Source organism: Heptranchias perlo, chromosome 1, assembly GCF_035084215.1.
Source record: "Heptranchias perlo isolate sHepPer1 chromosome 1, sHepPer1.hap1, whole genome shotgun sequence".
In the NCBI taxonomy this organism is placed as follows: Eukaryota; Metazoa; Chordata; class Chondrichthyes; order Hexanchiformes; family Hexanchidae; genus Heptranchias; species Heptranchias perlo.
In genome coordinates this window covers 83482793-83504194 of record NC_090325.1, presented here as the reverse complement: position 1 = coordinate 83504194, position 21402 = coordinate 83482793, and the positions used below count along the sequence as shown (strand labels likewise).

Below are 21402 nucleotides of genomic sequence, written 5' to 3'. Positions count from 1 at the left end.
CTTCTCCAGTCCCTCATCCCTCGTACCATTCTAGTAAATCTCTTCTGCACCCTCTCTAAGGCCTTGACATCTTTCCTAAAGTGTGGTGCCTAGAATTGAATGCAATACTCCAGCTGAGGCCTAGCCAGTGTTTTATAAAGGTTTAGCATAATTTAAGAAGAACATTAAAAATAGGAGCAGGAGTTGGCCATCCAGCCCCTGGAGCCTGCTCCGCCATTCAACAAGATCATGGTTTATCTTTCACCTCAACGCCATTTACCTGCACTACACCCATATCCCTTGATGCCTTTTAATATCTAGAAATCTCTGTTTTGAATGTACTTAATGACTGACCCTCCACACCCTCTAGGGTAGAGAATTCCAAAAATTTCCTCATCTCAGTCCTAAATGGCCTACCCCTTATTCCTTAGACTGTGGCCCCTGGTTCTAGACTCTCCAGCCAGGGAAACATCCTCCCTGCATCTATCCTCTTGAGCCCTCTACGAATTTTGCATGTTTCAATGAGATCACTTCTCATTCTTCTAAACTCGAGAAAATACAGGCCTAGTTTACTCAGTCTCTCCTCGTACGACAATCCCACCATCCCAGGAATCAGTCTGGTGAAACTTTGTTGCATTCCCTCTATGGCAAGTGTATCCTTTCTTAGGTAAGGAGACCAAAATTGTACACACTACTCCAGGTGGGGTCTCACCAAGGCCCTATATAATTGCAGTAAGACATCTTTGCTCCTGTACTCAAAATTCTCTTGTAATAAAGGCCAACGTACTATTTGACTTCCTAATTGCTTGCTGCACCTGCATGTTAGCTTTCAGTGACTCATGTCCAAGGACAGCCAGGTCGCTTTGAACATCAACATTTCCCAATCTCTCACCATTTAAAAAATACTCTGCATTTCTGTTTTTCCTACCAAAGTGGATAACTTCACATTTTTCCACATTATACTCCATCTGCCATGTTCTTGCCCACTCACTTAGCCTATCTATATTCCCTTGAAGCCACTTTGCATCCTCCTCACAACTCACATTCCCACCTAGTTTTGTGTCATCAGCAAACTTAGCAATATTACATTTGGTCCCCTCATCCAAATCATTGATATAGATTGTGAATAACTGGAGCCCAAGCACCGATCCCTGCGGTACCCTACTAGGGACAGTCTGCCAACCTGAAAAAGACCAGTTTGTTCCTACTCTCTGTTTTCTGTCTATTAACCAATTCTCAATCCATGCCAGTATATTACCCCCAATTCCATGTGCTCTAACTTTGTTCACCAACCTCCTGTATGGGACCTTTATCGAAAGCCTTCTGAAAATCCAAATACACCACATCCACTGGTTCCCTCTTATCTAGTCTACTAGTTACAGCCTCAAAGAATTCCAATAGGTTTGTCAAACATGATTTCCCTTTCATAAATCCATGTTGACTCTGCCAAATCCTATTATTTTCTAAGTATCCTGTTATCACACCCTTTTAAAATAGATTCTAGCATTTTCCCTACTACCGATGTCAGGTTAACAGGTCTGTAGTTCCCTGTTTTCTCTCTCCCTCCTTTCTTAAATAGTGGGGTTACATTTGCTACCCTCCAATCTGCAGGAACCGATCCAGAATCTGTAGAATTTTGGAAGATGACAACCAATGCATCCACTATCTCTATAGCCACCTCTTTCAAAACCCTGGGATGTAGATCATCAGGTTCTTGGGATTTATCAACTTTCAGTCCCATTAATTTCTCTCATACTTTTTTTAAATTATTAATACTAATTTCTTTCAGTTCCTCATTCTCGCCAGACCCTTGGTTCTCTAGTATTTCAGGGAGGTTTTTTGTGTCGTCTTCTGTGAAGACAGACACAAAGTATTTGTTTAATTTCTCTGCCATTTCCTTATTCCCCATTATAAATTCTGCCGTCTCTGTCTGTTAGGGGATCCACATTTGTCTTCACCAGTCTTTTCCTTTTTACATACCTATAGAAGCTTTTACACTCCGTTTTTTATGTTTCTCGCTAGTTTACTCTCTTATTCTATTTTCCCTTTCTTTATCAATTTCTTGGTCCTCCTTTGCTGAATTCTAAAATGCTCCCAATTCTCAGGCTTACTGCTTTTTGTAGTAACTTTTATATGCCTCTTCTTTTGATTTAATACTATCTTTAATTTCTCTTGTTAGCCACGGTTGGACCACTTTTCCTGTTGGGTTTTTGTGCCTTAAAGGAATATATATTTGTTGCAAATTATGTATTTGCCTGTCTACCATCATACCTTTTTAATGTAGTTCCCTAATCAACCACAGCCAACTTGCGCCTCAAACCTTCATAGTTTCCTTTGTTTGGATTTAAGACTCTGATTTTGGATTGAACTACGTCACTTTCAAACGTAATGAATTCTATCATATTATGGTCGCTCTTCCTTAAGGGCTCCTCTACAACAAGATTATTAATTAACCCTTCCTCATTACACAATACTAGATCTAAAATAGCCTGTTCCCTAGTTGGTTCCTCAACACACTGATCTAGAAAACCATCTCGTATACATTCCAGGAATTCGGGAACTCGTCCTTCCTTGCTTTTGTACTCTGTGCCTCTTAAGAAAGCACATGTGATCCTGGGTTTTATTAACAGCCTTCTCAACTTCGCCTGTCACCTTCAAAGATTTGTGTGTGCGCACACCCAGGTCTCTCTGTTCCTGCACTCCCTTTAAAATTGCACCATTTAGTTTATATTGCCTCTCCTCATTCTTCCTACCAAAATGCATCACTTCACACTTCTCTGCATTAAATTCCATCTGCCATTTGTCTGCCCATTTCATCAGTCTGACTATGTTGTCCTGAAGTCTGTTACAATCCTCCACGGTGTTTACTACATTTCCAAGTTTCGTGTCATCTGCAAACTGTGAAATTATATCCTGTATACCCAAATCCAGGTCATTAATATATATCAAAAAAAGCAGTGGTCCTAATACTGACCCCTGGGGAACACCACTGTACACTTTCCTCCAGTCTGAAAAACAACCATTTACCGCTACTGTCTGCTTTTTGTCCCTTAGTCAATTTTGTATCCAAGCTGCCGCTGTTCTATTTTCAAACATTTTATTCCTTTTTGAGGAGATAATGATTTTGCCCTTCTTGTACTTTGTTTCTGTGTTTTATATGCAATTGCGGTATGTGTTATGAAGGAATAAGAGACGGCCTGATAATTCAAGGGGTTCTTTCCACCCGCATCAAACGTACTGGAATTGTTTATTACGATAAATGTTTAATTGTGGAATTAGCTAAGCTTGCTCTGCGTATAGATGATCACCGCAAGTTAGTCCTTAGTGAACCAAATGCGCTTTTGCAATTTAACAGTCATGTAATTTCAAACAGCGCATTACCATCTTATTGCATCTTGAACTCTTCTGGTATTGGGCAATTGTGTTCCATCTTAGAATCATGTATTCTAATGATAATTAATGGAAAATAGAACTTAGGGTCACTTATATCCAAGTGAGCTTGAAACCGAAGCACTGCAATTTTTGGTGACGCTGTAGTTATTGGAGCAGAAGAAACTTGTGTTTCATTATCTTGCAAATTGTAGCGCATATTTTATGAACATTTTTTTAAAAAAAGTTTTTGTACAGATGCTGTAATTTTCTACAGCTACATGTAGCATAAATCTTGCGTTGAAACATTATTTTGCTTTGGATGAAATGTAGCAATGTTGCAATAATGTAATAACATCACTAAGATTAACAGTGCCTCATGTTAAAAGCATATTTCATGGGAGGCTCACAAAAGTTGCATTTTTGAGATTTACTCAGACCTGCTTGTTCCTTGAAGTTTTAAAATTTTATGGGACTGATACATTTTTTAGTATAGAATCATGGAAATTAAAGCACAGAACGAGACCATTTGGCCCTTTGTCCCGGTGAAATACCAGCTCTCTTCAGTTGCAGCTATCTCCAATCTCATTTTAAATGATAAGTCTGCCTCAGTAACCACTTGTGGTAAAGCATTTATATCCTAATGATGCTCTGTGTGGAAGAACTTTTCTTCTAACTCGTCCCTTGTTTCTTTGTGATATTCCTCAGTCTATGCCTCTTTTACCAATTCGCCAAGCAGTGGAAAAAAATAACCGTTCACTGTTTATGCTCTTAAAACATGAGGGTTAAATTTGAAAGCGCCCATCCTTGGGCATCCCCCCCTGCCAGCTGCGCACAAATGGTAAGGTCTGATGAGCCCCAGTTATTGGGCCTCTGACCTCATTACAATGAAGCTGACATTGTGGGAGGAGGCAGCTCAAGGTAAGTGCTCCACAGGTATACCGTCAGGTCTTACGACTTGTCAGGGAGGGATCGGGACCTCGGACCTGTTGGGATTGGGGAGGGATCGGGGTCTTTGGACCTTTTGTCAGGAGTTTCGGGGGGCCTGAAATTTGTTTTCAGGCGGGATTGGGGGCTTTGGTGGACCTGGAGTTGGTGGTCGGGAGAGAAACCTAATGCCTGCTTCAGCCATGGGTAAAGGACACCTCATAAGAACATAAGAAATAGGAGCAGGAGTAGGCCATCCGTCCCCTCGAGCCTGCTCTGCCATTCAGTAAGATCATGGCTGATCTTTGACCTCAATTCCACTTTCCCGCCCAATCCCCATATCCCTTGATTCCCTTCGAGTCCAAAAATCTAGTGATCTCGGTTTTGAATATACTCAACGACTGAACATCCACAGCCCTCTGGGGTGGAGAATTCCAAAGACTCACAGCCCTCTGAATGAAGAAATTTCTCCTCATCTCAGTCCTAAATGGCCTTATCCCAAGACTATGCCCCCTAGTTCTAGATTCTCCTGCCAGGGGAAACAGCCTCTCAGCATCTACCCTGTCAAGCCGCCTTAGAATCTTACATGTTTAATTGAGATCACCTCTCTTCTAAACTCCAGAGTATAGGCCCATTCTACTCAATCTCTCCCCATCGGACCACCCTCTCATCCCAGGAATCAATCTAGTGAATCTTCATTGCACCCCCTCTAAGGTAAGTATATCCTTCCTTAGGTAAGGAGACCGAAACTGTGCGCAGTATTCCAGTTGTGGTGTCACCAAAGCCCTGTACTATTTCAGCAAGACTTCCTTACTCTTGTACTCCAACCCCTTCGCAATAAAAGGCCAACATACCATTTGCCTTCCTAATTGCTTGCTGTAGCTGCAGGTTAACTTTTTGTGTTTCTTGTACGAGGACACTCAAATCTCTCTGAACACCAACATTTACTAGTTTCTCACCATTTTAAAAAATATTCTGTTTTTCTGTTTTTCCTGCCAAAGTTAATAACCTCACATTTTCCCACATTATACTGTGTTTGCCACCTTCTTGCCCACTCACTTAACCTGCCTATATCCCTTTGCAGACTCTTTGTATCCTCCTCACAGCTTATTTTCCCACCTAGCTTTGTATCATCAGCAAATTTGGATACATTACGCTCGTTCCCTTCATCTAAGTCATTAATATTGATTGTAAATAGCTGAGGCCCAAGCACTGATCCTTGTGGTATCCCACTAGTTGCAGCCTGCCAACATGAAAATGATCCATTTATTCCTACTCTCTGTTTTCTGTCCTTTAACCAATCCTCTATCCATGCTAATGTAGTACCCCCAACTCCATGAGCCCTTATCTTGTGCAACAACCTTTTATGTGTCACCTTATCGAATGCCTTTTCCAAATCCACTGATTCCTCTTTATCTACTCCGCTAGTTACATCCTCAAAAAACTCAAATAGATTTGTCAAACACAATTTCCCTTTCATAAAACCATGTTGATTCTGCCTAATCATGTTATGGCTTTCCCAAGTACCCTGATACCACGTCCTTAATAATAGATTCCAGCATTTTCCTGACTACTGATGTCAGGTTAACTGGCCTGTAGTTCCCTCCTTTCTTGAATAGCGGGGTTACATTTGCTACCTTCCAATCCACGGGGACCGTTCTAGAATCTAAGTAATTTTGGAAGATCACAACCAATGCATCCACTATCTCTGCAGCCACCTCTTTTAGAACCCTAGGATGTAGGCCATCGGGTCCAGGAGATTTGTCTGCTTTTAGTCCTGTTAATTTCTCCAGTACTTTTTCTTTACTAATATTAATTACTTTAAGTTCCTCACTCTCATTAGCCCCTTTGTTCCCCACTATTTCTGGTATGTTTTTTGTGTCTTCTATTGTGAAGACAGATACAAAATATTTGTTTAACCTCTGCCATTTCCTTGTTCCCCATTATAATTTCTCCTGTTTCTGCCTCTAAGGGATCCACTCTTTAACTATTCTCTTCCTTTTTACGTACTTGTAGAAGCTCTTACAATCTGTTCTTATATTTCTTGCTAGTTTACTCTCATTCTATTTTCTCCCTCTCTATCAATTTTCTGGTCATCCTTTGCTGGTTTGTAAAACTCAATCCTGAAGCTTACTACTCTTGGCAACATTATAAGCCTCTTCTTTTAATCTTAATACTATCTTTAACTTCTTCAGTTAGCCACGAATGGATCACTTTTCCTTTGGAGTTTTTATTCCTCAATGGAATGTATATTCTTCGAGAATTATGAAATATTTCTTTAAATGTTTTCCATTGCTTATCTACTGTCATATCTTTTAATTTAATTTCCCAATCAACCTTAGCCAACTCGCCCCTCATACCTATGTAATTGGCTTTATTTAAGTTTAAGACTCTAGTTTTGTACGTAAGTACGTCACTCTCAAATTGAATGTGAAATTCCATTATATTATGATCACTCTGCTCCAGAGGATCCCTTACTATGAGATTACTAATTAATCCTGTCTCATTACACAAGACAAGATCTAAAATAGCCTGTTCCCTGGTTGGTTCCACGACTTATTGTTCTAGGAAACTGTCTTAAATGCATTCCATGAAGACGTCCTCCAGACTACTTTTGCCATTTTGATTTGCCCAGTCTAGATGAAGATTAAAGTCCCCCACGATTATTGCATTACCTTTGTTATAAGCTCCTCTTCTTTCTTGATTAGTCATACTGTTGGACAGAGTATTACTGTTCGGGGGCCTATAAACTACTCCCACCAGTGTTTTCTGTCCCTTGTTATTTCTTATCTCCACCCATATTGATTCTACTTCCTGTAAATTAATGGCACAAGGAGATACGTGGGTTTGATCGAGTGGCCATTACTGAGATGTGGTTGAAAGGTGACCAAGATTGGGAACTAAATATTCCAGGGTACTTGACTTTTTGAAAAAACATACAAAATGGAAAAGGAGGGGGGTGGCCCTGATAATAAAGGATGAGATAAAGACAGTAGTGAGAAAGGGTCTTGGCTTGGAATATCAGGACCCTTACCTGAACCAACCCCCTCCCCCCACTTTTTTAGTTTAAAGCCCTATCAAGTGCCCTAGTTATTTGTTTCGCCAGGACACTGGTTCCAGCCCGGTTTAAGTTGAGGCTGTCCCAATGGAACAGCTGCCTCTTTTCCCAGTACTGGTGCCATTGCCCCATGAATCGAAACCCCTGTCTCCCACACCACACTTTGAGCCACGCATTTAACACTGATCTGCTTGACCCGATGCCAGTTTGTGTGTGGCTCAGAAAGTAATCAAGAGATTATTACCTTTTGGGGTTCTGCTTATTAATTTGGACCCTACCTGCTCAAACTCCCTCCGCAGATCCTTATTCCTAGTTCGACCCGAGTCGTTGGTTCCTACGTGGACCACGGCAACTGGGTCCTCCCCCCTCATGCTCCAAGTTCTTTTCCAGCCCCAAGGAGACGTCCTTAACCCTGGCACCGGGCAGGCAACACAGCCTTCAGGACTCCCAGTCGTGGCTGCAGAGAACAGTATCTATTCTCTACCACTACCTCATTCCTTTTTACTCCCCCCCCCCCCCCCCCCCCCCCCCCGAATGGCCTCCTGTACCACGGTACCGTGGTCAGTTTGCCCATCATCCCTGCAGTCTCTTTTCTCATCCACACGGGTAGCAAGTACCTCGTGTCTGTTGGACAAGGTCAAAGGCTGAGGCTCCTCCACCACTGCATCTGGGGTCCCCTTACCTGCCTAACTCACAGTCACATCCTTCTGTCCCTGACCACTGACCAAATCTAAGCTACTATCTAACCTAAGGGGTGTGACTGCCTCCTGGATCAAAATGTCCAGATAACACTTCCCCCTCCATGATGCATCACCATATCTTCAGCTCGGACTCCAGCTCAACAACTCTGAGCCGAAGTTCCTTGAATTGCAGAAACTTACTGTAGATGTGGTTGCTCGGGATCTCGCTGATCTCCACATACTGCAATTGCGACGCACCACCTGCCCTGCCATCCCTATGTAACCTTGTTTTAGTTGATATTAATTGATTTATTAGTGTTAATTTAGTTCTGGATATAATACAATTATTTGAGATCTAGATTATATTTAGTAGATGGATTTAGCTTGATTTCAGATTAATTTGTAGCTAATTACCCTTGTTTTTTGCTAATTTCCTTAACTCCTATTTATTATGTACCAGATTTTAATTTAATAAAATTCAGAATCTTTCAGTTTTAGCATCCTCTATTTAGTTAATTTTAATTTATCCTCTTAGATCTGATTAATTAAACACTTAGCGTAATATAATTAAACACTTAATTATATAATAAATTAAACACTTAGCTGCAATTCCTTGGGCTCTTCCGTTCCTCCCACTGCTCTGACGTCACTTTTTCAGATTCAGTTTTCTCTGCATTTGTTTTATAGTGCTCCTCTCAGCCGCTTCTCCCGCGCTTTATAGTGATCTTCTCCTGCACTTTATGTTGTCAATATGGTGGGTTGGGCACTTCCGGTTGGAAGTATGCACTTCCTGCCCGCCATTTTGGGGCCTTAGGAGGCCATGTAGAATTTGTTGCATGAGAATTAATTATTGTGGATGTCCTCCAACAACAACAATTAGTTGCATTTATATAGCACCTTTGATGTAGTAAAACGTCCCAAGGTGCTTCACAGGACCTTTTTATAAAACAAAATTTGACACCGAGCCATAAAAGGAGATATTAGGACAGGTGGGTCAGAGGTGGGTTTTAAGGAGCGTTTTAAAGGAGGAGAGAGCGGCGGAGAGGTTTAGGGAGGGAATTCCAGAGCTTACGCCCTAGGCAGCATTGGAGCGATTTAAAATCGGGGATGCGCAAGAGGCAAGAATTGGAGGAGCGCAGTGATCTTGAAGGGTGTAGGGCTGGAGGAGGTTATAGAAATCGGGCGGGGCAAGGCCATGCAGGGATTTGAAAATAAGGATGAGAATTTTTGAATCGAGGCATTGTCTGACCAGGAGCCAATGTAGGTCAGCGAGCACAGGGGTGATGGGTAAACGGGACTTGGTGCGAGTTAGGGTACAGGTAGGAGAGGTTTAGATGAGCTCAAGTTTATGGAGGTGGAAGATGGGAGGCCGACCAGGAGAGCATTGTAATAGTCGAGCCCAGAGGTAACAAGGCATGGATGAGGGTTTCAGCAGCAGATGAGCTGAGGCAGGGGCGGAGACGCGCGATGTTACGGAGGTGGAAGTAGGCGGTCTTGGTGATGGAGTGGATATGTGGTCGGAAGCTCATCTCAGGGTCAGATAGGACGCCAAGATTGCAAACGGTCTGGTTCAGCCTCAAACAGTGGCCAGGGAGGGGGTTGGAGTCAGTGGCTAGGGAACAGAGTTTGTGGCGGGGACCGAAGACAATGGCTTCGATCTTCCCAATATTTAGTTGGAGGAAATTTTTGCTCACAGACAAGCAATGTGACAAATGAGAGACAGTAGAGGGGTGGAGAGAGGTGGTAGTGAGGTAGAACTGGGTGTCGTCAGCGTACATGTGGAATTTGACGTTTTTGGAAGATGTCACCAAGGGCCAACATGTGGATGAGAAATAGGAGGAGGCCAAGGATAGATCCTTGGGGGACTCCAGAGGTAACGGAGCAGGAAGAGAAGCTATTGCAGGTGACTGGATAGATAAGAATGGAAACAGGTAAGCACAGTCCCACCCAGCTGGACGATGGAGGAGAGGCGTTGGAGGAGGATGCTGTGGTCAACTGTGTCAAAGGCTGCAGACAGGTCGAGAAGGATGAGGAGGGATAGTTTACCACGGTCACAGCCAATTCTAGGTTGAGCACTGTGCTCATTTTATTCAGCTTGTTAGGTGTGACCTTTTCAAATTGTTAATGTTACTGCAGACTAGATTTGGATATACTTTGCTCACCATAACATCCAATGTATTATGTCAGTGTGAATGTTAGTTTTGCTCAATCGTCTGAGAAGAAGTGCACTTCTCCAGTATGACTGATCTGCCCATCTCTTTACTATCCCCCTCCCCTGCTACAATCAGCCCAATATAAAGGATTGTTTTCATTGTGCAGAGCTTCATCTAACAGAGTAGAGAGCTTGTGAAACATCCATGAAAGATTCACGATTGCAATTCACACTAAGCATTCTGAAACCAAGACTGCCTACTTCCACCTCCTGTGATATCACCCATCTCTACCTCTGCTTCAGTCCATCTGCTGCTGAAACTTTCATCCATGCTTTTGTTACCTCCAGAATCAACTATTCCAATGCTCTCCTGGCCCACCTCCCATCTTCTACCCTCCGTAAACTTCATCTCATCTAAAACTCTGCTGCCCAGATCTTAACTTGCACCTAGCCCCGTTCACCCATCACCCCTGTGGTCGCTGACCTACATTGGCTCCTGGTCCAGCAATGTCTCGATTTTAAAATTCTTATCCTTGTGTTCAAATCCCTCTATGGCCTCGCCCCTCCCTAATGTCTGTAACCTCCTCCAGCTCTACAACCCTCCGAGAACTCTGCGTTCCTCCAATTCTGGCTTCTTCTGCATCCCCGATTTCCTTCATGCCACCATTTGTGGCGTGTCTTCAGCTGTCTAGGCCCTAATCTCTGGAATCCCCCCCCCCTTAAACCCCTCTCTCCTCTTAAGGCGCACCTTAAAACCTACTTCTTTGACAAAGCTTTTAGTCACCTGTTCTAATAATTCCTTGTGTGGCTCGCTGTCAAATTTTGTCTGCTAACACTCCTGTGAAGCGACTTGGGATGTTTTACTACCTTAACAATGTTGTATAAATACAAGTTGTATGAGAAGTGAACAGGAAATGAGTGATTAAGAGAATTTAGGCAGAACTATTTCAGAAAAGGTGTAATTGACAAATGGAATTAATTACCAGGGAATTCTATTGAAGCAAGTATCATAAATGGGTGGGAGAAAGCTGGATGTATTTCTGGGGGAAAGGAGGGTAGAGGGTTTTTGTGGAAACATGGCATTGGGGTCAGCCAAAAAGCGGCAGATTTGTTGGGCCCATGATCTTGTCCTGTGCTTTAAAATTTGTTTCCCATTTCTTATTCTGAATGAGAGTTCATTACTGCAAAAATGTTCAGGTTAGCGAACCTTTTTATTAACTTTCATTGGATTGGTTAAATGAGCTTGAAATCTGCAGTTTGTGAAGGATAACTCCTTATTATAATACATTTGGGATCATTGTTCAGTTTACATCAACATATTAGTAAATTAATATTTTCTGTTTACAAAATCAACCATTATATGTTTGTTGCCACTAGCTTAATCTATAACCTGTTTTTCAGAAGGCTGTCTGGGTCCATAGAGGTTATTGGAGGCCAGTTAATTACCATTGCTCGTGTGGAGGGCCGACGTCGGGACAGGGGTGGAGCAGATGAAAATGCCATCCAGGTTTGTATAATATTTGTGTACAAATAATCCAACAATTAATTTGATGATTTATATAATATGCCTTAAATATTTTATGGCTTTAATGGAAGTTCCATTGTAGTTTCATAGTGTAGTGAGCGGAGGAAACTCAAATGATTTGCTGTTTAAGAGGAAGTCTAGCCGTTAGTACATTTTAAAAAATCCAAAGTTGCAAACAGTTTCAATAAACTTGAACTTTTTTTTTATTTCAACATTTTTGTTGGAAGTGGTAGGTGCTGATGACATTAGTGGTATAACTGGCTGGGAGGATTTGTTCTTTGTTGAAAGTCTCAGGAGTTGACTTTAATGTACACAGTTCTAGAAGTGTCTAGATTCAAGTGCAGAGATTGTAATTGAGGAGGAGTGTGAAATAATGGATGGGATAAATATAATGAGAGAGGAAATATTAAGGGGTTTAGCATCTTTGAAAGTGGATAAATCGCCAGGCCCGGATGAAATGTATCCCAGGCTGCTAGGAGAAGCAAGGGAGGAAATAGCAAAGGCTGTGACCATCATTTTCCAATCCTCCCTGGCTACAGGTGTGGTGCCAGAGGATTGGAGGACAGTTAACATTGTACCGTTGCTTAAAAAGGGAGAAAGAGATAGGCCAGTCAGTCTAAGCTCGGATGGGGATAAATTATTGGAATGGATTCTGAGGGATAGCATAAATCGTCATTTAGAAAAGCACGGGTTAATTAAGGACAGTCAGCATGGATTTGTAAAGGGAAGGTCGTGTCTGACTAACTGAATTTTTTGAGCAGGTAACAAGGAGGGTCGATGAGGATAAAGTGTTTGATGTAGTGGACATGGATTTTAGCAAGGTTTTGACAAGGTCCCACATAGCAGACTGGTCAAAAAAGTAAAAGCCCATGGGATCGAAGGGAAGGTGGCTAGTTGGATCCAAAATTGTCTCAGTGGCAGAAGCAAAGGGTAATGGTCGACGGGTGTTTTTGCGATTGGAAGGCTGTTTCCATTGGGGTCCCACAAGGCGCAGTACTAGGTCCCTTGCTTTTTGTGGTATATATTAATGATTTGGACTTGAATGTGGGGGGCTTGATCAAGAAATTTGCATATGATACAAAAATTGGCCATGTAGTTGATAGTGAGGAGGAAAGCTGTAGACTGCAAGAAGATATCAATGGACTGGTCAGGTGGGCAGAAAAGTGGCAAATGGAGTTCAGTCCAGAGAAGTGTGAGATAATGCATTTGGGAAGGGCAAACAAGGCAAGGGGGTACACAATAAATGGGAGGATACTGAGAGGTGTAGAGGAACAAAGGGACCTTGGAGTGCATGTCTACAGATCCCTGAAGGTAGCAGGTCAGATAGATAAGGTGGTTAAAAAGGCATACGATATACTTTCCTTTATTAGCAGAGACATAAGAAATAGGATTAGGAGTAGGTCATCCGGCCCCTCGAGCCTGCTCCGCCATTCAACAAGATAGGAACATAGGAAGATCATGGTTTATCTTCCACCTCAACACCATTTTCCTGCACCATCCCCATATCCCTTGATGCCGTTAATATCTAGAAACTTATCGATCTCTGTTTTGAATTAACTCAATTACTGAGCCTCCACAGCCCTCTGGGATAGAGAATTCTAAAGATTCACCACTCTGAGTGAAGAAATTTTTCCTCATCTCAGTCGTAAATGGCCTACCCCTTATTCTGAGACTGTGACCCCTGGTTCTAGACTCTCCAGCCAGGGGAAACATCCTCCCTGCATCTACCTTGTCGAGCCTGGTAAGAATGTTGTATGTTTCAATGAGATCACTTCTCATTCTTCTAAACTCTAGAGAATACAGGCCTACTCTACTCAATCTCTCCTCATACGACAATCCTGCCATCCCAGGAATCAGTCTGGTGAACCTTTGTTGCATTCCCTCTATGGCAAGTATATCCTTTCATAAGTAAGGAGACCAAAATTGTACACAATACTCCAGGTGCAGTTTCACCAAGGCCCTATATAATTGCAGTAAGACATCTTTACTCTTGTACTCACATCCTCTTGTAATAAAGGCCAACATACCATTTGCCTTCCTAATTACTTGCTGCACCTGCATAGAATATAAGAGCAGGGAGATTATGCTGGAACAGTATAAAACATTGGTTAGGCCTCAGCTTGAGTACTGCTTACAGTTCTGGTCACCACATGACCGGAAAGATGTGACTGCACTAGAGAGGGTATAGAGGAGATTTATGAGGGTGTTGCCAGGGCTGGAGAATTTTAGCTATGAGAAAAAATTGGATAGGTTGGGGTTGTTTTCTTTGGAACAAAGGAGGCTGAGGGTTGATTTAATTGAGGTATATAAAATTATGACGGGACTAGATAGAGTGGATAAGGAGGACCTATTTCCCTTAGCAGAGGGGTCAGTGACCAGGGGGCATAGATTTTAAGTAATTGTTAGAAGGATTGGAGGGGAGCTGAGGAGAATTTTTTTCACCCAGAGGGTGGTGGGGGTCTGGAACTCACTGCCTGAAGGGGTGGTAGAGGCAGAAACCCTCAACTCATTTAAAAAGTATTTGGATGTGCACTTGAAGTGCTGTAACCTACAGGGCTATGGACCAAGTGCTGGAAAGTGGGATTAAGCTGCTGGCAGGCACTGACACGATGGGCCGAATGGCCTCCTTCTGTGCCATAACTTTCTATGAAGTGTCTTGGTTATACTTCCATTCTCTCTCATAATTAGCCTACTATCCTCATGTGGGATTCCTGTGTTTATGATCAGCACTTAGCAGTTACGTGACATTTTAAAAGAAAAATCAACTGAAGGAGTGGATGCCATTCATAATAATCATGTTGAAACTCAGAAGTACATTTTGTTTGAGGTGGGGGGGGGGGGGGGGTGAAGGGAGTGAGAAAAGGAAGCGGGTTAGTAAATTTTGTCGCAATTTAATGTAGAATTCAGGGAGTTACTTATCATTAAATCTAACATTAAACTTCAAAATCATTGCAGCCGCCTCTCCAGCATACCAGTCACTTACATAGAATTTTACAGCACAGAAACGGGCCATTCGGCCCAACTGGTCTATGCCAGCGTTTATGCTCCACGAATCTCCTCCCTCCCACCTTGCATCATCTAACCCTATCAACATATAAAGTCTGAACTTTGTTAAATAATAGTAATGGTTTATAGAAATTTAATTGAAATCTAGATATAGATTTATTCTGACAATAGCATTGAGATGATCTTTGTGTATCTAAATGGAGTTGATCACTAGAGCTCTGCACAAAGTTACATCAAATTGTACGGGCTTCAATGAAATCTTTTCTCATTCATACTTCTAAAATAACGGAAGAGGAGTGAAAATCCATAGGCAAGATCCATAGGCCCCTTCAATCCCATCCCTCTAGCACCTTAACTGTCCCTTTTTATAAGCTTTTAAAATAAACAAATGCACGTGAAGCTGGCCTTGCTAACGAACAGACTAGCTTAGTCAAATTCATAAGATTAAATAATGATAATTCCAGTAGCTTCTTTCTAGGTTTACCATAATCTTTTCGAGTATGTTAATTCTGAATTTAATTATGTTTTCTTTTGCCCAAAAGGTTCTTGGAGACCACGCAGTACCAGAATTTAATAACAATACTGCTGCAAAACGCCCTCCGTTTATGCCTCCAGGGGCACCTCCACCTCACATGACTGGTCCACCTCCCCCATTCCTGCCCCCTCCTCCACCTGTCAGTACAGGACCTCCAACTCTTCATCCACCAGGTCAGAGTTCTGCACTAAGTTTTGGTATGGAAAAGTACATTTTCAGTTTGGTGTTTGATTTCAGTGTCAGCTTACACAAAGCTCAGAAGAGTCTGAGAATTTTGTATCCTGATTCTGCTTGGAGTACTGCATGCAGGTTTAGACCTCGGCATTTGGCTAACTAAAGATAGTTTGAATTGTTATTGAACTCAGGCGGAGAGCTCATTTTGTAGTTGGAGGGGAAAGGGAAATGAAGTACTTTCAATGTAACATGTTTGATCTCCCCTATGCCATTTGGTTAATATACTAAAGTAGTTTACTTTCTCCCAATTTAGCTGACTGGCTCTAACACCCAAAATGGCAGGTCTTCATAATGATAGGAAAAAATTTGTCTGCATTTTCTTGGTCCAGCTTCATGGAAACCTGCCATTCCAGGCCATACAGCCAGTTAGCTAGTATTAATAGTGGTTCAGTTAGTAATCAATTCCAATAGAATTGGGGTTGGAGTGGGGGGGGGGGGTGTCAGGATCCAATTTTTATCTCAGGTGCTATTTCAATACCTTGTTTTAAAAATAAAAACTAGAATGTCATCCAGAACCAAAAAAAGATCAGGCTAAAGAGATTCTAAGCCACTGTGGCATGTTAACTAACTGTAGTACTTTTATGTTGAAAGTACTTTTTCACCCTCGTTTTGGTTATGTTCTCCTTCAAGAAAAAGCCCTTAATTGAAAATGCATGTTGATAGTGGCTGTGCTCAGTAGGGACAAGTGTACAGGGTTCTGCAAAATTCATAGATTCATTGCAGATTTTTGTCAGTATTTTCAGCTGATTGTTTTTGACAGTGGATTTCCTTGGAGAGCTTCAACTGATAGGATCTCAAACGACTTACGATTCTGTGATCACTGTATGGAAAGGTACTAATCACTGACCCAAGGCAAAAAATAAATTTCTTCCTTATAAATATGCAAATTTGGAATGAAAGGATTGAAGAACACTAGTAAGATTTTTTTTTAATAAGTGCATATTTTATTTATTTATAAGGCTTAAGAGCCTGATGCTTCAAATTGGCATCTGCTGATCAGTTATGTGGATTTGGCTCATGACTGGCTGTATTTTAATTGTGCTGTTTCCAGTGCTTAATCTTCAAAGCAGTTTCTAAAATAGAGCTTAAAATTTGTTGGGTTCAATGAAAAAAGACTGCTGTTACCTATGAATAGTATGCCTGTGCCAAAATCTTTAAATCACTACAAATATAAAACATCCTGTGGAAGACTCTTTGAAATCTGTATTAAACACAGCACCACTTAATCAAACTTTATTTTATTGACTTTCTAGTTTGTGATTTCCAAGTTTTAGCAAGCTTTATTTTTTTTTAAAATTAAATGTTTTCATGTACTTTTTGCTTTTATATATAGGCTATTTTACATTTTTTTAGACAGGATTTACATCCATTTCACTGATATTGGAGCATTTATGTTGTATTATATTTACTGTTGTATAAATTAAATTTTTGTGGCTTTGTAAATAAAGAACCGCTCTACCTGAATTTTAAAAAATTTAAGAGTGTGGACGCTCCCTATTGCAGACTTTCATTGTCTGTCAGAAGTGGAGATTGCGGTAAGTACATTGCAATATGTGGGTTTGGATGGCTGTGTCAGGCCCAATTTGGGTTACAACAATTCTGAAGCAACTTACTTGCAGATGATTGTCTTTTTTCACACTGGAGATTATTGTAGTCAGGTTGAGGGTTACGGCTACATAGCACATTAGTACTGAACATCTTTGATATGATCAAGATAATTTGATGTTTTTTAAGGTTTCCATATAGTCTGTATAATTAATAAACTTTATTAATAAAACTAATGCAGTGGCAAAGTTAATTATCTTTTTGTTACTCTGGAGTTTATGCTGGATTAATTTGGGTGCATAGTAAAGTATCTTTTTTAAACTCTCCACTATAGAAGTGTGCATGTATTTATTTTGAATCTGTAGTCTTTCGTAGAAGTGTTGGTCCATTTTTTAAGTACCTAGGGGAAGCCTGTCTTGCCTGAATTTTTTTCTTTTTTTTTGCCCCCATAGCTTAGTTATTTAGTAAACATTGATTTTAAGTGCCTGCTGAGTAGTTCAAGTAAAACAGAAGATGTTGGTCATCCATAAAATCAGTCCTGTGGTGGCTGTATCTTCAAGTATAGCTACCGGCCAATTTTGATCTGCTTTCAGATCTGATTTTGTTGTTTCGCTTATTTACACAGAAATAAAGCTGGAAACTGCACTAAATAAAGCATAACCAGAAAGAGAAATTTATATTTCTGCAAGCACAAAGTTAATCCCCTTAATATATCCAACTCTCTGGGATTTTCATGGCCATAAAATGAAACATCCTGTGGCACATGTACGGTTATTTATATTTCACCACAATTTTAAGTGAAAGTTATTTTTTGTCCTCATAAATGCAAGGAACATTGGTTAAAATCAAGATTTCATTAATTCGTAAACTATTCATTTATAAAGTGGAGAAACGGTCAAGTAAATAGTTTTGAGTATAGCCTTTTAACAAAAGCTTTTGTACCTGCTGTTACAGTATCGAAGATGCACATCTGCCACCCTGTTAAAGAAATAATAAATTGTTCACAGATGGCTTTCCTCTGATGTTGAACATTTGAAACTGATTGCAACTTCATATTTCAAACAGTCTTTTCAGTTCCATTTGATCCATAAAGGTTGTTATCCAGTGACACAAGCTGCTTTGGAAAAAGATGTAGAATTATAGAGTTTGGGCTGCATTCCTTGTTAAAGTTTTAAAAAAAAATTCTTAAGAATTTTGTTATGATTATGTTGCTGGAGTTTCAGAATTACTGTAACCTGTCCATGTATTGTGAAGTTGAAGCAATAAAATCCCTCACTGTTCAAAATGTGTTGCACAATTTACAACTAATTGCTATTCAGAAGGTTAATTCTAGTTAATAGTTTTACCCTGAACAAATAGAAGCTCCGGGTGCTTCTTCCCTTCTCTTTCCTCACCCCCCCCCCACCCCAAGCCCTCAATTCTTTTACTCCTCTCTCCTGAAGGAGCGGAGATATGCTGGGGCAAGGTTCTATGGGCACAGGCCACCATCTGCCATCTTGTCTAAGTGACCATTCTAACGTAAGCCAAGCTAGTGAGCGTCAGCTGGCTATTTTATCATGGGAACGGAAATCACAGGAGTCCGACATTATTCTTGTCCTGCCCACGGATATGCAGGATGATAACCAGGCGTGCAAACACTAGTCTTTTGATTTCTTTCTATCCCCACATCAAGTCAGATAAACTTAAATATGCCTGGCTTGGTCCACATCGAAATGGTAAAACATTTGCTATTTAAACTTGCTTTAGCATTCTTTTCACAAAAACACTTAATATTGAAGGCCCAAAACGTATGTGCCTTTTCTACCTTTTTTGTGCGTTTTTTTGTGCCTATGAAAAGTAAAGGGTGTTAACATTGGATATTGGGACATTTCAGTATTTGGAATCACATTGTCAGCATTGAGCATTCCTAAGTCAAGTATAGCACAGGTTAGGAACAGAGTAAAACTTCCTATACGCTAGTCTAACAACGTGCCTTGAATTTGACCTTGGAGAGTGCTTGCTACTGCCCCAGTATAATAATAACATTTATCGCCCTAGCCACCTATGTGTCTGAATTACTTTGCCAGTTCATGCCAAGTTGGGTGTATTTTAGTTTTCATGCCCATTGAAACTCAGTTGAGGGACATTTTGGTCTCATCAGTACATGCTGCACTTGAATCCAGGCCTCAGGGTGAAAGAATAAAGTGCTAACCCATTTTGCTACTTGGCACCAATCTTTTACATTTTATATGTACAGAAAAAAGAAAGTACTGATGTACTATATGGTGTTAGTGACTTAATTCTTCTCTTCTTAGGAATGCCTTTAACTACACCACCACCAGGTATGGTTGCATATTTCTACCTTAACTGCTGTCATAATACTGTACTGTGTATTAAAGTAGAATTCCTACTGCGTATTTATATTTATAGCACTCTGTTGGTGCATATACTTTATTCAGTCTGTTGCCTTTCAGTTCAGTACATCCCTTGTGTGTGCATGTAGGTATTTGACAAATGACTCTAATTTTCAAGTAATAGCTATAAATGTGAGAAATAGAGCCTATGGTTAATTCATCAGTGCAAGTAAAACATAATTTTTCAAGGGCAGTATCAAAATCTTGCTACATTGCAAATCTAGTGAATTAATCCTTCTCCTTAAGTAGGCACATGGTGCATTTATGTAGTTGGTGCCATAACTTCCTAATAATTTAGGATCTTTTGTGAATTTGCTTAGAGTTAAATTTTTTGTTTAAAGTTACTTTAATGACATTTTTCAGGTTTCCTGCCTCCACCTGGAGCTCCACCACCTTCACTTGTGCCATTAGAAAGGTAAATAGAAACTATTTACAGCTTTTTCAAAATTTAATTTCATCCAAATGCAAGTAAGTACCATGTAGTTTCATGTATAATGTACTTCAATTGGATATGTACACCATTCCATTTCCATTTTTTTTCTCCCTTTTTCATATACCTGTTTCTTACCCTTTTTAACTACAAGGCAACTTGGTTGTGTTTATGGCTTTTGATTCTACTTAGTGACCAACTGGTAGGTGGACAACGTAATAGAATCACAGAAATTACAGCATCGAAAGAGACCATTTGGCCCATTGTGCCTGTGCACTTGCCCTTTTCCCATATTCTTTTTATATTCTTCCTTTTCAAATAGTTATCCATTTTTCAAAATGTTGTTTACTTATAATAAAGCTTTCCACGTTCTATTAACTTTCTGTATGAAAATATTTTTTTCTAACTTCTTCCTTTGTTTTTGTGACAATTCTGAGTCACTGCCCCTTGTTACCAATTTGGCAACAATTGGAAACTATTTTTCACTATTTACCATCTCAAAACCGTCATAATTTTGAAAATCTCTAGTTGCCTCTTTAATCTTTGCTTCAGTGGGAAAGCCCCATTTTTTTCAAGATTATAATCTCTCATTTCCAGTGAATCTTTTCTGTGCCATTTTCATGGCTCCAATATCCTTCTTATAATGGGATCCCAGAACTACATTTAACTACACAGTATTCTTTACTATGCCCTCTCCAATGCCTTCAACAAATTTAACATAATTTCTTGCTTTTATATTCATTGCCCTAAAGTTCATCCAACATGTATCTGCCCAATTTACCAACCTGTCTGTGTCCTCCTGAAGCTGCATACAGCCCTTTTCATAGTTGGTATCGTCTGCAAATATGGAACATAGGAACAGGAGTAGGCCATTCAGCCCCTCGTGCCTGCTCCGCTATTTGATAAGATCACGGCTGACTCCATATCTAGCTCCATATACCTATTTTTCACTATTTACCATCTCTTTGGCCCATATCCCTTAATACCTTTGGTTGCCAAAAAGCTATCTATCTCAGATTTAAATTTAGCAATTGAGCTAGTATCAATTGCTGTTTGCGGAAGAGAGTTCCAAACTTCTACCACCCTTTGTGTGTAGAAATGTTTTCTAATCTCGCTCCTGAAAGGTCTGGCTCTAATTTTTAGACTCTGCCCCCTACTCCTAAAATCCCCAACCAGTGGAAATAGTTTTTTTAAAATTCGCTCATGGGATGTGGGCGTCGCTATCAGAGAAATAGTTTCTCTCTATCCACCCTATCTGTTCCCCTTAATATCTTATAAACTTCGATCAGATCACCCCGTAACCTTCTAAATTCCAGAGAATACAACCCCAATTTGTGTAATCTCGCCTCGTAACTTAACCCTTGAAGTCCAGGTATCATTCTAGTAAACCTACGCTGCACTCCCTCCAAGGCCAATATGTCCTTCCGAAGGTGCGGTGCCCAGTGAGACAGAAACTAAACACTGACCCCTAATGGTCAGCTTTCTGCAACAATATGTTCTCGAACCAACAAGGGGGCTGACCATATTAGATTTAATAATAAGCCAGATTTAGTTAACAACCTAACGGTG

At 40.6% G+C, this 21402-nt stretch overlaps 1 protein-coding gene across 10 annotated transcripts in view; it reads left to right on the top strand.

Annotated features, from left to right (window-relative positions):
- The window catches only part of fip1l1a (FIP1 like 1a (S. cerevisiae)), a 78109-nt gene that overhangs the window by 23072 nt on the left and 33635 nt on the right, over window positions 1–21402 (top strand). For 4 of the 10 annotated variants that reach the window (XM_067987469.1, XM_067987451.1, XM_067987514.1 and 1 more), the window contains 4 exons: window positions 11567–11672; window positions 15239–15428; window positions 19305–19331; window positions 19767–19818. In XM_067987469.1, the coding sequence (XP_067843570.1) occupies window positions 11567–11672; window positions 15239–15428; window positions 19305–19331; window positions 19767–19818 (375 nt within the window). The remainder of the gene's footprint in view (window positions 1–11566; window positions 11673–15238; window positions 15429–19304; window positions 19332–19766; window positions 19819–21402) is intronic. The other 6 variants (XM_067987506.1, XM_067987496.1, XM_067987530.1 and 3 more) reach the window with 2 other exon arrangements.